The sequence below is a fragment of the Doryrhamphus excisus genome, chromosome 6 (genome assembly GCF_030265055.1).
Source record: "Doryrhamphus excisus isolate RoL2022-K1 chromosome 6, RoL_Dexc_1.0, whole genome shotgun sequence".
Taxonomy (NCBI): domain Eukaryota; kingdom Metazoa; phylum Chordata; class Actinopteri; order Syngnathiformes; family Syngnathidae; genus Doryrhamphus; species Doryrhamphus excisus.
Genome location: NC_080471.1, coordinates 7,844,589 through 7,862,801, shown reverse-complemented (window position 1 = coordinate 7,862,801; position 18,213 = coordinate 7,844,589). Strand labels below are relative to the sequence as shown.

At 43.8% G+C, this 18,213-nt stretch overlaps 2 protein-coding genes across 2 annotated transcripts; both read left to right on the top strand.

Annotated features, from left to right (window-relative positions):
* Positions 1–3,546: 3,546 nt before the first annotated feature.
* LOC131131297 (uncharacterized) lies at positions 3,547–7,570 on the top strand. The gene is made up of 2 exons (XM_058075891.1): positions 3,547–3,580; positions 4,622–7,570. The coding sequence occupies exon 2, from the start codon at positions 4,625–4,627 to the stop codon at positions 5,858–5,860; it is 1,236 nt and encodes a 411-aa protein (XP_057931874.1). The 5' UTR covers positions 3,547–3,580; positions 4,622–4,624; the 3' UTR covers positions 5,861–7,570.
* Positions 7,571–8,998: 1,428 nt separating this feature from the next.
* On the top strand, positions 8,999–12,531 carry LOC131131270 (uncharacterized). Its single transcript, XM_058075829.1, has 2 exons — positions 8,999–9,038; positions 9,877–12,531. The coding sequence occupies exon 2, from the start codon at positions 9,892–9,894 to the stop codon at positions 11,113–11,115; it is 1,224 nt and encodes a 407-aa protein (XP_057931812.1). The 5' UTR covers positions 8,999–9,038; positions 9,877–9,891; the 3' UTR covers positions 11,116–12,531.
* Positions 12,532–18,213: the final 5,682 nt, after the last annotated feature.

The window sequence follows — 18,213 nt, the reverse complement described above, 5'->3', positions numbered from 1 at the left end:
TTATTTTGCCAAACAGTCCAATGGGGGCTATTGGACCCAGCACACACAACAGGCCTCCCCCTGCACAACAATTCACCCAGCTCCTTTTACCCGTGAAGGGCCAACCATAATTCCCCAATGAGAGGGTGAGGCAATATGTCTAAAAGGTACCATAATTACATTTATAACACCCTCCTTTTATGTTACAAAAGTATTTCAATATTACCACACTGAAGTTTCACTTTCTATATACATTTTAAACACTAGATTACATTTAACAACTTGGATTACCCAACAACTACCCAGTTAACCCCCCCCTCCAGGTGACACTTGGGAGAGTCCAATCAAGGTGATCAGCCTCTGGCCTGCACTCACATGGGCGGGCCTCCATGCTTGTGCCCCGACCAATCACCTCAAAGAAAGGAGAAACTGATGAGAAATTAGGAACCAAACCAATGACTTCGATATGAAAAACTAACTGAAGTGGAAATTAAACAACTTAAATGGCAAACAAATATAAGTTCTAACCAAAATATATGTGTAAATAACAAAAGCCAGCTATATACACCAATAGAAACATGAGTGTGTAGGTGGGGCAAACACCTGATCAGTGAGGGACGATTGGCAGCTCCTTCACAGTACCACTGGTTGCAGTATGGAGGTACACTATTGGGTGCGGAAGTGAGTTTTTACCACTTGTACCATACAGACTCACCTGGATGATCGGCTGCACCCATGCTGGTTGCACCAGACCTCCACACTCACCACACAGCCGACTGATTGATGATTGATCAAGTAGTGCAATAAACGGCACTATACCTAATCATCTGTCCGGACTTAATGACCTGCATTACCTGCACCCAGAAGTGACTAATATGGTAGTAATAGATAGTCGATACAGTCGGTATTGCACTCCGAGTCCCATCGGGGACTCATTTGGGACATTGATTCTGTCATGTTCTCATTTGGGTCTGGATCCCAGACGCGGACGCTGGAGGCAGGCGAGTAAAGTCAAGAGTTTAATGAGTCCAAAGAGTAACAAAGAGCGATGGTGTCAAAAGGGTGCACCGTGAAAAAACACACAGAGCAAAGCTGGGTGGAGGCAAGTGCTGCTCAACGCATGAACAACACTAACAAGATTTACGAGCAAGGCAGCAGCACGTGTAGCACAGGGTGGCGTAGAAGAATAATCCAGCGTTGCACAGCCGTCAGAGGTTAGCTTAAGTGCTAGTTCAGCAGCTCCGCCTCCAGCCAGGAGCAAGCGATCTGGAACAACAAAATAGACAGGAGGGAGACAAGCAAAGTAGAGCTGGCACACAAATGATGACTGCAAAGAGTGGGAGGGATTTAAACAATGACAATGTTTTGCATATTTCTTTATTAGACGTCATTATTGCAACGATCAGTAATCCTTTGTATTATTTTTAGTTTGCTTTCACTTCTACGTAATATGTATTAATAGTTTTAGTAATTTGGATAATTACTCCCTGACAACATGTAATTAGTAAGACTCTCATAGCCAAAACAGTCAGACGAGGTCAGATCAAAAGTGAAATGTGCAAAAATCCCAAAAATAAATTCGATTAAAAAAAAATAATAATTATAGTTTGGGGGTTGAAACCAGTTGAGAACCCATGTCCTGGTCTTATATCCAATTTTATTTTTTTAATAGCAGGGGTCTCAAACTCAATTTACCTGGGGGGGCACTGGAGCTAGAGTCTGGGTGAGGCTGGGCCGCAACGCAACGCATTTATCAAAAACATAAATGAATAAAATAAACATAAATAATAAAAATAAATAAAATAATGATCAATGCTTTTGCTTCTGCTATACACTACACCTTTTCAGTGTTTTTTTTAATACAAAAAATAAGATGAAACAATAAATGAACAAATCAAGAATATAATACAATACAATACAATACAATACAATACAATACAATATAATATAATATAATATAATATAATATAATCAATCAGTAATAAATAAATGTAATAATAATAAAACAGCAAGAAACCACATATAGTTGGTGTGTAGCAAAATTATTTTTTTTCCAATTCAAATGTACAGTATTAACAGTTATTTAACCTTTAACATGAACATTAATGAAACTTAATAATTTAACCCAATTAGCAAGTTAGCATCGTACTCAATTCCATCTGATACCATACAGCATCCATATCAAACTTGGGCCCCTGTTTTATAGTGTGGTCCTTTGAGAAGATATAATAAAATGCTTATTGAAATGTGAGGGACTCTTGTAATCATGCAACCACAGCTTGCAGGTTGAAACACGATATGGAAGGTTGTTGATGAAAGGGGCAGATTCCTTTTCTCAGCTTGCCACGCCTTATAAAAGCCGCAGTACACCTGCATGTCTGAAACCAGGGACAGTATAAAGTAGGACAAACGACTCTGCGTTCACTTCCGTCCAAAAGATCAGATCTGTCACTTTTTAACTCTCTTTTTAACACTTTTTAACTAATAGACAAACAACCATTCACACTCACATTCATACCTATGGACAATTTGGAGTCACCAATTAACCTAGCATGTTTTTGGAATGTGGGAGGAAACCGGAGTACCCGGAGAAAACCCATGCATGCACGGGGAGAACATGCAAACTCCACACAGAGATGGCCGAGGGTGGAATTGAACCTTGGTCTCCTAGCTGTGAGGTCTGCGCGCTATTGGTTAAATTAGATTATGAAAAAGTTATAAAAAGTTAGAATATCAGGAGAATCAAGTCAAAATGGAAATAAAGAATTATGACAGGAAAAGTTACAAGAGGAATGTTGAAATACTAAAAAAATAGCAGAAATGGAAAAAAGGAGAGTCTCGTTAAGATATTATGGAAATATGAATAAAAAAATAAATAAAGTAATTTTAGTAGCACAAAGTGGAATATTAAGGAAAAAAATATATATCTCATATAGCAGACCAATAATAATTTTTAATAATTATTATTATTTTTTTAAAGTAGACAGGTGCATAAATTTGGGCACCCTTGTTGTTTTATTGATTTGAATACCTTTAATACTAATTATTGGAACAGAAAATGTGTTCGGTAAACGCATTGACCTTTGACCTACATACACAAGTGAAACCAATAATGACAAAGTCCTTTTTGCATCTTCTCTGAAGAGTAGCAACATGGTAGCCTCAAAACAACTGTCAAATGACCTGAAAGCAAACACTGTTCAACATCATGGTTTAGGGGAAGGATACAAAAAGCGAGTTCAGATATTTCATTAGGTTCCACTCTGAGGAACATAGTGAGGAAATGGAAGGCCGCCCTGTATATTCATTGTGTTTACTAAATACGTGTATCCACAGTTTATAACTTTATTTTATACTCCGTTCAGAGCGAGTGTATACATTGTTATTCTATTGGCAGCCTTGCCCCGCCCACCTCTTTTACCTTCTATCATGGTGGACTTTCAACTCTGCGCCATATCTCAATCCCTTCCGTTCACTTGCGTTGGAATCATTCATCCTGTTCGTAACTCTAGACTCCTTGGTTTGAACTGTGCAAGGTTTCACTTTTGCTTCCTGCTTCTACACAAGGCAAGGACGTGCTGCTTCACCTCGACATATCGCTGTAAGTCTGTGCTTCTCAAATAATGGGGCGCGCCCCAGGACATCCCATCCTCATTTTCCTCACAAGACTTAAAGTGTACTTTTATTATTCCAAGTTGTTGAGACTAGATATTTTAATTATGTTGACTGAACTAATATTTTTTTAACTATTGTCAAATAAATTCAGTGGTTAGCACGCAGGCCTCACAGCTAGGAGACTGGAGTTCAATTCCAACCTCGGCCATCTCTGTGTGGAGTTTGCATGTTCTCCCTGTGCATGCGTGGGTTTTCTCCGGGTACTCCGGTTTCCTCCCACATTCCAAAAACATGCTAGGTTAATTGGCCATTCCAAATTGTCCATAAGTATGAATGTGAGTGTGAATGGTTGTTTGCCTATATGTGCCCTGTGATTGGCTGGCCACCAGTCCAGGGTGTACTGTCTCGCCCGAAGGCAGCTGGGATAGGCTCCAGCACCCCGCGACCCTCGTGATGATAAGCGGAAAAATGAATGAATGAATGTAAAATAAATTATATCATAAACCTCAACATCAACTATTTTTAGTAAATTACACCAAATTGTTTACAAAATCAAATTAAACCCATTTTAAATGTATTTAAATAAGTTAAGCCCAGCTGACTTCAGGTGAGAGGCAGAGTACTTAATTTTGTACTCCTATTCATGACACAGGGACGGATTACATGTGTCCACAAGGCGGTCCACATAGTAACACGCATTGAGGCTTTTGATGAGCAGTCCGGTGGGCCCTGAGGATTTCAATGCAATGATAAAAGGGTGTTCATTTTATTGGTTAAGGTTATACTCATCAGCTGTCTGAAGGAGTACGACGTTGTGAAAAGTTTAGGCACCCCTGGCCTATACGGTGTATAAAGATTGTAAATAAATGGTGGCTTGTAGACCAGGACCCAAAAGTTGGACATGAGAGGTTCCACTGTCGTGCAGTCATAATTGTTGGAGGTATTATATAATAAGTACTATAATGGTGGAATGTTTGGCAAAGATTAAAAGTGCAACACCTTCTTCTTTCCTCCGTCTTTCCTCCAGGAGATGAATGAGATTCATTCCTCAATGTCGTCCACCGATGCTCCTCCCACTCTGAGGGAAGGTGAGATGTTCCACGTCTTCATCAGCTACAGCAGCACAGACTACCAGTGGACACACGCCCTCATAGACCAGCTGGAGGCCCTCGGCCTGCACATCTGCTACCACGAGCGTGATTTCACACCGGGCCGCACCGTGCTGGAGAACATGTCCGAGTGCATCCAGGACAGCCAGAAGGTCCTGCTGGTCCTCAGCTCGGAGTTTGTGCGGAGCCGCTGGTGTCTCCTGGAGGCCAACATGTCTCTGTTCAGAGACTGCCTGGAGAGGAAGCCCATCGTCCCCGTGCTTCTGGAGCCGGGAGTGACCGTCCCGCTCCACCTGTGCCACCTCACCTACCTGGAGGTCAGCGACCCCGAGTTCATGACCAAGCTGATGAAGGTGCTCTTCACCCCCAACCGGCAGCTCCAGGGCTCCACGGTGGTTCCCTACCAGCCTCCGTCCATCTACAACGGCAAGGCCCTGCAGCCGTTAACTGCTGTTAATGTGGAAAGTCTTTACAAGTGGGATTCGGGTACGTTTAGCGACATGGACGTGCCAGACCAACTGCGCCTGATCATTGAGGACCAGGACAAGTACAGGAACGCCATCGGCATCATCAATAGCGTATCTCAGCAGAAAGTTTACCCAAAGTGGTTACAAGCAATTTTGATAGTTATTGCTGTGATAATTTATTCTACTTCAGTTGGTCTTTTGGGATATACAAGCAGTCTACTCACACAGGATCTGGTCTCTAGAGATAAAGACCACAACACCAGTTTTTGGGTACTGACTCTCACTTGTCAGTGCTGTGTTATTCTTGGCTTGCTAGTTCAGTTGTCTTTGATTAAGAAAGATGGCGTGGCATACACCGTGCGGGAGCTGCAGAAGGCGGCAGGTCGGGCAAACGTCATCCTCTGGGAGGAGAAGGTCTTCATGGGCTGTCAGTCCAATTCCAAATTTTACCTGGTGTACATTTCCCTAGAGGGGTGCAGGCGGGAGTTTGCAGGGGCGATCTCCGAGAAGGCCAGTGTCGAGAGTTTGTTCCGGAGAGCCGTGCTTTCTTTCTCGTCGGGCTACGCCTGCTGCCTTGCCAAAAGAAGTTTTCCCTTCCCCACACCGGAATCCCTCACAGGTCACCTGGAGGGAGGGGTGTGTTTCTGTCAGTACGTCTCCCAGCAGCTGAGTCGGGGGGAGTGGAATTGAGAAGATACACTTCGCAACATTAGATACCGTCAGTTTCATGGCTTTCATGGCATTAGTAGTATAACCATCCATCCATTTTCCTCCGCTTATCCGGGTCCGGGTCGCGGGGGCAGCAGTCTTAGTAGGGAAGCCCAGACTTCCCGGTCTCCAGCCACCTCCTCCAGCTCCACCAGGAGGACACCAAGGCGTTCCCAGGCCAGCTGTGAGACATAATCCCTCCAGCGTGTCCTAGGTCTACTTTTCCCGGCTGGGCATGCCCGGAACACCTCACCAGGGAGGCGTCCGGGAGGCATCCGGACTAGATACCTGAGCCACCTGAACTGACTCCTCTCGATGTGAAGGCGAAGCGGCTCTACTCTGAGCCCCTCCCGGATGACTGAGCTCCTCACCCTATCTCTTAGGGTGAGTCCAGCTACCCTACGGAGGAAACTCATTTCAGCCGCCTGTATCCGCGATCTCATTCTTTCGGTCATGACCCAAAGCTCATGACCATAGGTGAGGGTGGGAACATAGATCCACCGGTAAATTGAGAGCTCCGGCTCAGCTCTTTTCACCACGACGGTCCGGTACAGCGACCGCATTACTGCGGAGGCTGCACCGATCCGTCTGTCGACCTCACGCTCCCACCTTCCCTTATTCGTGAACAAGACCCCGAGATACTTAAACTCCTCCACCTGGGGCAGGACCTCATTCCCAACCCGGAGGGAATGAGGTCTATCTAGTATATATTTTTGAATAATTTAACAAATGGCCAATGCTTTATGGACAATTACTTGGTGAGTTCCACCCGTTCTTGCCATTGCACTGCAAATGATTTGCCAATTGCCAAGATTTAAAATCGTATTTCTGGACATAACGATAATTTTCCTGGTTTTAAGGCCCATTTGCTTATTGACTTTATAGTATAACATTCTTTTTAGAATGAGGGAATATTTTTGGTCCCGTTTAGTTCAGAAATGTTAAAACTAAGGATCGACCGATACATCGGCCGGCCGATATATCGGGCCGATATTTGCGTTTTTTCCTTGTATCGGTATCAGCCGATCGGTATATGCTAGGCATAACAGTTTGAGTCATGGTGGGACAACAAGAAAGCCCAAAAACATCACATACCAACGCAACAGACCAATAAAAGCACTCTCACTAGTTGAGCAGAACAAGAATGAACAACTATGCAACTTTAAATGCACACAAGGAATTGGAGCAGCCGTGTCTTTATCGTGCACAACACGAACTTTAATGATGAGAGAAATGTTTTATATATCGTACTAAATTGTGTCAGTGTGATGTGTTTGTGTGTGTGGAGGCGGGGGGGAGCAGTCATCACATCGATGCTAGATAAACTTAAACTACGACAGAAATGTTTTGCACATGGTTGAATATTTATTCCTTTTAAAGTTGATAATGCCGTTTAAATGTGTGTTTAAGAAAGCTGAATCCTACTGTGTTCAGTGTTTACATTTCAATAAATATTTCTTTAAACATGAGACCTGGAATATTTGTTATCATGGTCATTTTTTCATGTAAATTGAGGGATCAAAAGCAGTATCGGCCACAAATATCGGCCCAAGCAAAATCGGCCATCGGCTAAGGGTCATGGAGAAAAATCGGTATCGGCATCGGCCCCAAAAAAAACATATTGGTCGATCCCTAGTTAAAACTGAGCGAATAACTCTCAAAATAAGTTATTTTGTTTTTCCCAACAAATAAAATCTTGAGCGGGTCGTTCAGAAAGTCACAGGTTGTTGGTTTAATCCCCTTTCCCAACACTGTCACTGTGTATTTCACTTTTTATTGGTTGTAACAAGGTAAAATTTGTATTTCCAGCTTAAAAGGTCCTGTTTATTTTTAGGTATAAAAACCTTAAATCTAGAATTTCTGTCCTGATTATTTGTGGACATAGAAATCTTAAGATTTTTTAATTTAAGATTTTTTATCTAGGGGCTGCACGGTGAAGAGTGGTTAGCACGCCGGCCACACAGCTAGGAGACCCGAGTTCGATTCCATTATGGGGCATCTCTGTGTGGAGTTTGCATGTTCTCCAGGTACTCCGGTTTCCTCCCACATTCCAAAAACATGCTAGGCTAATTGGCGACTTCAAATTGTCCACAGGTATGATGGACAATTATGTGCCCTGCCATTGGCTGACGACCAGTCCAAGGTGTACTCTCACCCAAAGTCAGCTGCCAGCCTAATGAGGACGATGGGTGGATGGACGGAATGTGGTGAATGTGCACAACTTGTGTGTTTTGGGTTGCTGGATTGTGTATTTGCTGAGTTTCGATGAACCCACAGTATTGACCCACAGTATAGTGAAGAAATTCACCAAGTTTCACTTCCTTTTTTGGATCATGTGATTGTGGTTGTGGTTGCTGTTTTGTGCAGTTAAGACAAACATCTGTGCTGCTTTCATTTTGGAGTTATTACATTATGACGGTGTTATTACAATAAATTTTATAGGTCAATCAACGTTCACCTAGTCCCCACTTTCACACTTTCATGTTGTCTTGTGGATAATGAACAATATAGCATAAAACATCTCTATACAAACAAGGAGTCAAAAAAAGGTTGCTAAAGTACATACCAATGTTATCTACCTTTTATATAAGAAAAATGGCACTTTTATAATAATAATAATAATACATTTTATTTGTATAGCGCTTTTCTAAATACTCAAAGACACTTTACAGAAGAATGGAGTTGAATAAAAGCAAGTAAACAGAGTAAAAGATACATTAAAATACAACATTCATTGGTTAATACACAGTTAAAACATGAGAAACAGCAGTCAGGTATAAAAAGTTAGACATTAAAAACAGATTTAATTAGGCGGGTTTTTAGTTGTTTTATATCAAAGATACAAAATATACATCATATCAGTATCACATTTATGAAAGATGTGTGTCATAAACATGTGTGACACTTCAGTAGTTAACCCAAAAGTGGTTAGGTCTATATTCCAATCATCAGAATCCAATATGAAAACCATTTTGGTACAACTTTGGTTGAATTGGTTGAGCTTGAAGGTTTTCCTCAGGAAAAGAAAAGTAGCTACTGTCTCTTTAAATAAAAAAAAAAAAAGCAGAGAAGTCCTAGTTTCCTGCTTCCTGTGTTTACTTTCACTTTGCTCCTCCACACAGTGAGGTTACTCTGTGTGCGCTCAGTCGGCCATAAACAGGTAGGAATGTACATTGTACTAAGATAAACGGGCGCATTATTTCATTCATAGGAAGTACGAAAATAAAAGTTTTATGTCCAAGTGTGTACAATGAAACAAGCACAATTGCATTGAAGCAGCAAGCAACAATCCTCCACATGCTTGTTCTTGCACCATTTGAGAATGTTAACATTGCCTATACAGTGAAATGTTTGGACATGGACCAGCATCCCAAGGTTCGAGCTTCCAATGTCATGTAGTTTTAAGTATTTTATAATTAGAAGGCAAAGTACTATAATGGTGGAATGTTTGGCAAAGATTAAAAGTGCAATTGCAGGACACGCATTAAGGCCTTTGATGAGCAGTCCGGTGCGCCCTGAGGATTTAAATGCAATGATAAAAGGGTGTTCATTTAATTGGTTAAGATTACACTCATCAGCTGTCTGAAGGGTTAGGGTTAGGGTTAGAAACCGCCGACGCACTGCAGGTATTTTTTGTGTCATTTACACAGTGGTATGTTGGCATATATCTTATCAGATTATTTGCTTAGAGAGTGATATTTGACGGATGGGCAGTTTACGTTACCGATGTCTACTTGTGTTTTTTTTTATATATATAGGTCCATTTTGTGATGTTTAAAAAACAGAATGCTTAATAAACAAGCATTAAGGCCTTTGATGAGCAGTCCGGTGGGCCCTGAGGATTTAAATGCAATGATAAAAGGGTGTTAATTTAATCGGTTAAGATTACACTCATCAGCGGTCTGAAGGAGTACGAAAATAATTATTGGAGGTATTATATAATAAGTACTATAATGGTGGAATGTTTGGCAAAGATTAAAAGTGCAACACCTCCTTAGTCTTTCCTCCAGGAGATGTCGTCCACCGACGCCCCTCCCACTCTGAGGGAAGGTGAGATGTTCCACGTCTTCATCAGCTACAGCAGCACAGACTACCAGTGGACACACGCCCTCATAGACCAGCTGGAGGCCCTCGGCCTGCACGTCTGCTACCACGAGCGTGATTTCACACCGGGCCGCACCGTGCTGGAGAACATGTCCGAGTGCATCCAGGAGAGCCAGAAGGTCCTGCTGGTCCTCAGCTCGGAGTTTGTGCGGAGCCGCTGGTGTCTCCTGGAGGCCAACATGTCTCTGTTCAGAGACTGCCTGGAGAGGAAGCCCATCGTCCCCGTGCTTCTGGAGCCGGGAGTGACCGTCCCGCTCCACCTGTGCCACCTCACCTACCTGGAGGTCAGCGACCCCGAGTTCATGACCAAGCTGATGAAGGTGCTCTTCACCCCCAACCGGCAGCTCCAGGGCTCCACGGTGGTTCCCTATCAGCCTCCGTCCATCTACAACGGCAAGGCCCTGCAGCCGTTAACTGCTGTTAATGTGGAAAGTCTTTACAAGTGGGATTCGGGTACATTTAGCGAAATGGAAGTGCCAGACCAACTGCGCCTGATCATTGAGGACCAGGACAAGTACAGGAACGCCATCGGCATCATCAATAGTGTGTCTGATCTTCAAGTTTGGCTGCGTCCCCTCTGGGTCAGGGTTTTGCTCTACATTAGTGGTGTGATAATGTTCATAATTTTAGTTGGGATGTTTGTGTATTTGACAGCATTAATCACGACCAGCATCATACCCAGACGTGTGGACAATGACCCCGCTGGAGAGTGGATACCGGTCATCGCGTGTTTCTTCTTTATTCCAATCGGACTCATTCTTCACCTTTCACTTTGGAAGAACGACGACGAGAAGCACGTAGTGAGGGAGATGCAAAAAGCCGCAGGGCGAGCCAACACCATCCTCCACGAGGAGAAGCTCCTGATGGGCTGTCGCTCCAATTCCAAAATATACTTGGTCTACGTTTCTCTGGACGGATGCAAGTGCGAGTTTGAGGAGACATTTAAGCAGCAGGTCAGCCCAGATGAGGCCTTCAAAAAAGCCTTGCTCATGTTCTCGTCGGGTTACGCCTGCTGCCTTGCTAAAAGACACTTCCCTTTCCCTCAGCCCGACTCCTATCTGGGTCACCTGGATGGAGGAGTGTGTTTTTGTCAGTACGTCTCCCGGCAGCTCAACCGCGGGGAGTGGAAGTGAGAGTAGTGGACAGTTTATTATTCTTTTTCTACTTTTTGACCTATAAATGTCGTTAGAATGTTGTATTCTCGTGTTGAACAATGCCAACGTTTCAGATAATGAGGTTTGCGCATTTGAGGCCTGAAAGAAGTTTGGGCTGGCTCTGAAAGCTCAGTTCCAGAGAGTTCTTTCTAACAATGAGCTTTATGACGTCAGACTTCCTTATATGGGCATGCCAGTCGGGGTCCACCACAATTAGTGGGTATACCCAAGGAAGAGCCCCACAAAAGATGTTTAAACATGGACCTACTTGAACATCTCTGAGTTCATACAGGGGTCAGAGGTCAGGGGTCTCCTACAGCTACCAGGACCTCCTAACCACTTTTCAAGTAGCTTTCCAAAGGGTTTGTTCATTTGTAATCAACGCCAAAACCTCCAAAACTAGAAAGTGGGGTTCGGCAGCTGTCCAGAAGTCCTTGGGAGTGCTTGGGAGTGTGACCGATCACAGTGCAGTGATCGTACCTGGAGGCATGCCATGGGTGGAATCCATTTAAACAGACTGTTTTGGCGGCGAGCAGCAAATGAGCTTTATGACGTCAGACTTCCTTATATGGGCATGCCAGTCGGGGTCCACCACAATTAGTGGGTATACTCAAGTTTTGTCAAACACGGAAAAGCCCCACAAAAAACGTTTAAACGTGGATCTACTTGAACATCTCTGAGTTCATACAGGGGTCAGAGGTCAGGGGTCTCCTACAGCTACCAGGACCTCCTAACCACTTTTCAAGTAGCTTTCCAAAAGGTTTGTTCATTTGTAATCAATGCCAAAACCTCCAAAACTAGAAAGTGGGGTTCAGCAGCTGTCCAGAAGTCCTTGGGAGTGCTTGGGAGTGTGACCGATCACAGTGCAGTGATCGTACCTGGAGGCATTCCACCATGGGTGGAATCCATTTAAACAGACTGTTTTGGCGGCGAATGGGTGGAATAGGTTAAGATTCTGGAAGATCAAGAAAGCTTACTGTGTGTAGCTGCTCTTGTGGAGTCCACAACTCAATCCAAAGGGCCGAAAATGTGCATAATAGGTAGGGATGAGTGAGTACACCACTATCTATCTCATCCGGCATTAAGGTGTACGGACCTCACATTTCAGAATTTTGTTACATCTTTTGAAGTGACGATGATAAACAATGTTGGATCGTCGCTGGATGTTGGGTTCATTGTATGTTTTGGTATTAGCATTTGCCAGCATTAGCACTGATTAGCAAGATGGACTTATCATGTTAATGTCTTTTATATTTCTTTTTCTGCATATTCACACAATATCATGGGAATGCCATGATATGTTGTGATCATATTAACCTATGTTACAAAGTTTTATAATGGCAATTAATCACTTCTTTGCAATATGATGTGTTATTATATAAAAGAACCACACTGGTCTATTTATTTTATAGAAAAGGTAGAATAGTACATCTCTGCAGGGTTCCCTTGACTCACAGGTTATTTCAAAGCAAATTAGTATGCCATACCACGCTTACATAGTGTATTATATAACATGTCCTCCTAGCGCAGTCCCACCATAATTGGTCATGGAGATGCAAACGCAAGATCAATATTTGCAGTCCTTTTTAGAGAAGGGATTCAGGATATGAGGCCGTCGTACCGACAAGTGCTAACAGACTGATGGGTACACTGTCATATGCGTCACAGGGTAGATAGCCGGGTCCACGGCACACAAATCAATTCATGTTAATTGAAGGCATTGATAATCACGACATATCTTATCTTCAAAACTTATGTCATTTGGTGTGTTTACATGATGATAATTCACTGACCTCTTTTAATTTACTTGGACAAAACATAACTGTAACCGTGTGGTTAGTGCGCAGGCCTCACAGCTAGGGGATCCGAGTTCGATTCCACGCTCGGCCATCTCTGTGTGGAGTTTGCATGCGTGGGTTTTCTCCGGGTACTCCGGTTTCCTCCCACATTCCAAAAACATGCTAGGTTAATTGGCCACTCCAAATTGTCCATAGGTATGAATGTGAGTGTGAATGGTTGTTTGTCTATATGTGCCCTGTGATTGGCTGGCCACCAGTCCAGGGAGTTTGCCCGAAGACAGCTGGGATAGGCTCCAGCATACCCGTGACCGGGGTGAGGATAAGCAGTAGAAAATGAATGAATGAATGAAAAATTAAAACATACTGTGCAATACAATATAATATTCATTCTTTCATTTTATACCGCTTTTTCCTCATGAAGGTCGCGGGGGTTGCTGGAGCCTATCCCAGGCGGGGTACACCCTGGACTGGTGGCCAACCAATCACAGGGCACATATAGACAAACAACCATTCACACTCACATTCATACCTATGGACAATTCAGAGTGGCCAATTAACCTAGCATGTTTTTGGAATGTGGGAGGAAACCGGAGTACCCGGAGAAAACCCACGCATGCATGGGGAGAACATGCAAACTCCACACAGAGATGCCAAAGTTTCAGATAACGGGGTTTGCGCATTTGAACGTGAGCCCTGAAGGAAGTTTAGGATGACTCAAAATGCTCGGTTTCAAAAGGCGTGTTTAAACTGCTGCTTTGTGATGTCACAGAGGGGTGGACTTCCTTGTATGTAAACTCTCTGCTTCCCCGAGCTCTCCTTCTCTGTTTATATCTGTTTTACCTTTAAGCAAAATATTTGCCTAGCAAGACAAAAATATTTTCATCCGTCAACGGCATTTCACACGGGACTGTTTTTATGAACATGAACGTGAAATATCCACCAAACTGTTGCTGGAGCCAGAAGTAGTACGCTAAAGATTCACGCTGTGCGGCCCTGACGTCCGGCTTCTGAGTTCCACAGCACCACCGGCGCCTCTGACAAAATGTGTACGACAATGAGTGCTATCCCTCGGGCAGGGTATGTTGCCACATGTCTGGCTTCTCCTCAGCGCCACCGCACTTGCGATGCTACGTTACCACTCTGAGTTCATACACGGTAAGTCAGTGGTCTCCACAGCTAGTAGTCATGAGCTGCTAGTAGCTTCTAAACACTTTTTGGTTATCTCTCCAAACAAGAGTTTTATCGATATGTGATTTTTAATACATAAAAAAGTGATAAGATAGTGTAACTATATTGGGACCTATTATGCTCATTATTTGACCCGTCCATCCATCCATCCATTTTCCTCCGCTTATCCGGGTCCGGGTCGCGGGGGCAGCAGTCTTAGAAGGGAAGCACAGACTTCCCGGTCCCCGGCCACCTCCTCCAGCTCCACCGGGAGGACACCAAGGCGTTCCCAGGCCAGCTGTGAGACATAGTCCCTCCAGCGTGTCCTAGGTCTGCCCCGGGGCCTTTTCCCGGCTGGGCATGCCCGGAACACCTCCCCAGGGAGGCGTCCGGGAGGCATCCGGACTAGATGCCCGAGCCACCTCAACTGACTCCTCTCGATGTGAAGGAGAAGCGGCTCTACTCTGAGCCCCTCCCGGATGGCTGAGCTCCTCACCCTATCTCTTAGGGTGAGTCCAGCTACCCTACGGAGGAAACTCATTTCAGCCGCCTGTATCCGCGATCTCATTCTTTCGGTCATGACCCAAAGCTCATGACCATAGGTGAGGGTGGGAACATAGATCCACCGGAAAATTGAGAGCTTTGCCCTCCGGCTCAGCTCTCTTTTCACCACGACGGTCCGGTACAGCGACCGCATTACTGCCGAGGCTGCACCGATCCGTCTGTCGACCTCACGCTCCCACTTTCCCTCACTCGTGAACAAGACCCCGAGATACTTAAACTCCTCCACCTGGGGCAGGACCTCATTCCCAACCCGGAGAGAGCACTCCACCCTTTTCCGACTGAGAACCATGGCCTCTGATTATTTGACCCGTTTGTATTGAATTGTGGTCTTCTATAGAGCAGCTACTGCTTTACAATGACCTTGCTAAAGTTGACTTTTAGCTGTATTATGTATCTCTTGACAAGATATCATAAAATGGTTGTTGGAATGTGAAGGGCAAACTCAGTTTAGTCCTCATTTTGTTTATGTGACACCATCATTTTGGAGCTTGACGATGCTTGAAGATTTAATTGCAATTCCCTGTGAAAAAAAAAATGAAATGAACTGATGTGACCTTGGATAAAAATAAACACTTGGTTCACTGGGTGATATCCTGCATGAATAGCCTCGTCACAAAAATTGTGTATGATGTTATTCATAATTATCAGTACCGCTGTGGGTTTTGGAAGCATCAAACTCTTGCATGGTTCAGCCGGAAACGAAACCACCACAAAGTCTATTGAAGTCTGTGATGTCCAAACGCCGTGTGAGCATGCCAAAGGCAGCTGGCAAGCAATCTATCACGGTCTATCACGCTGCCACAGGCGGTCCGGCACAACAATCAAGGTCTAATCAATCCGTTCCTATTCTGGTCTGAGCCAGGTTTCCTTCTGGAGGCAACTTATCATCTTTGTTCTGACATTCCAGAACTCCAGGACACGCAACAAGGAGGTGGGTGGATTGGTTGGTGGATGGATGAGAAATGGACGAACAATGGACGGACAGAGAGAAGACAGGCGGGTGCATGTTTGATTGGTTGAGAAGCATGGACGGACCGATAGCAGGAACGATGGATGGATGACAGTTGGCAGAATGATGGGTGGGCAGGTCGGTACAATGGACGGATGCTAGACGGACAGACAGAAAGACGAGTGTTTGACTGGTTAAGAAGACTGAGTGCAAGGGTGCATGTAATATCTGGTTGACTTGATACAATGGATCGAACCCAAACACTGACCCAACACTGAACAAATCCAGAAGACAAAAAGTACTCAAGACTTGGCCTTTCCTGAGAGCATTAAAATGGGGCTTTGCAATCCATTTAGGAGACACGAGCGAATGAACGAAAAGCTCACGCTGCCTCTTCAGTGCCCGTTATTGTTTTTTTTTTTAGACTTAGCTGAAAGGATGCTGCATGGAAAAAGGCTCTACTCTCCCAGTGAGTTCTAAAAGAGCCAAGCACGTCTGAACAGTGAGTGTCTGGTTCCATGCAATGTTGTCACTCTGGGGTCTGGACTCACATTTTAATAGCAGCACTTTTTCCACTCAAATATTTGCCAATGCAAACATAAAAGAGCTGAGGTTCAGTTAAATTCGACTTAACGCATTGGCCTCTGCATAGTCATTAAAGGTACCTAGTGCCTCATTTATTACAATTCATCAGTTCCAGAACCAGAAGTCCATTTTTTAAAGTAGGCTTCCTTATTTCGAAATTGAATATTTTCGCAGTGCGTGCATGGGTTTCCCAAAAACATCTTCGGTGAATTGGCGACTCCAAATTGTCCATAGGTATGAATGTGAGTGTGAATGGTTGTTTGTCTATATGTGCCCTGTGATTGGCTGGCGACCAGTCCAGGGTGTACCCCGCCTAAGTAAGCTGGGATACGCTCCAGCATACTTGCGACGCTAGTGAGGAAAAGCGTCATAAAAAATCTATGAATGGAACCAGATACTCGTTATCAACGAGTATCCGTTACGGGTAATGCATTTTTGCCGGATACAAGTATGAAACGATTACATTTTGTCATTATCCGTATTCATGTTTAAAGAAAATGCTCATTATGTATTCACTCGTCATGCTCTGTGATTGGCCAATCACACACAGCGACTGCCTCTCCCACTCAGCGGTGCCTCATTTACATTCATGATACAATTGGGAAGTTGAAAACAGCTTTGTCACGATACCTTCACAGTATATCGTCCTTTAAAAAAAATCTTTCCGTTCATTAAATTATTAAAAAATGGGCATATTTCAGACATGGTTGCCCATGGTAATTAATCAGGATTAATTAATTTAAAAACTGTGATTAATCTGATTCATTTTTTAAAATCATTTGACAGCTGTAATAAATAGATATTATCAGTTTCTCCTGTTTCTGCATTGGTGGCATGACAGAAAATAATGCGTGGTCCTAAATGTAATTCTAAATATCATACAAGTGCCGTCTCTGTGTGGAGTTTGCATGTTCTCCCCGTGCATGCGTGGGTTTTCTCCGGGTACTCTGGTTTCCTCCCACATTCCAAAAACATGCTAGGTTAATTGGTGACTCCAAATTGTCCATAGGTATGAATGTGAGTGTGAATGGTTGTTTGTCTATATGTGCCCTGTGATTGGCTGGCCACTAGTCCAGGGTGTACCCCGCCTCTTGCCGAAAGACAGCTGGGATAGGCTCCAGCACCCCCGCGACCCTTGTGAGGAAAAGCGGTAGAAAATGAATGAATGAATGAATGACATTCTGGGACAAATAGGCCAGAGGCCTGAGAGGACGCTTCACTCTCTCTGTTCATTCCAATGTAGAACAAACACAGCCCAAAAAAATGCAGAGTGAACCCTCTTCTCTTGCCATCCAGCCTGAGTCTGAAAGATTGAGAATAGAAAGAAAAACAAATGTGCACGCATGCACATGTCAATTTATCAAGGCTGGCAACATTTTGACAGGCCTAATGTGTTACGTCTGGGCTGTGACGCAACCTCAGTATGCAGACAGCAGGAGACCCAAGTGCAGATAAATTTTGACTTTTAATAGCTGAAATACAGCAGCAGGACACCAGCAAAGACGGTCGCTACGGTGGGGAGCTACGACAAACAATGCAACAACAAACAAGAATGCACACACCTGAATTAAATAGAAGGGGAACACAAATAGCAACAGGTGTGAGTGAAAAGGGAAAAGCAAAGCAGGCGGACAAAACCCAGGGCAAACAGGAAACGTTACCAAAATAAGAGCATAAAACAGGAACTAAGGCACAGAAGCGGAAATAAACTAAACTGTCACACAGGCTAACTTGAGGATTGTGACATAATCATCTCCTTCACTTTGCTCTGATCAAACCATCGCCTTTGAATTTGTGATCTTTTCATGATGTCATGAAGGAAAAACCTTGAAGACAGTACAAGAAAAAACAATTCAGGCTTCACAACACGTCTTAAAATAATGCATTTAATTGTACGTGCTATATGGCGTCTATTAAGAGTTATAGTGTGCATGTAAAAAGTGGAAAAAGGAAAAAAATAGCGCTTCTTGGAGACACACTATCAGGTACAAACACAGTTCATTAGCATGAAGC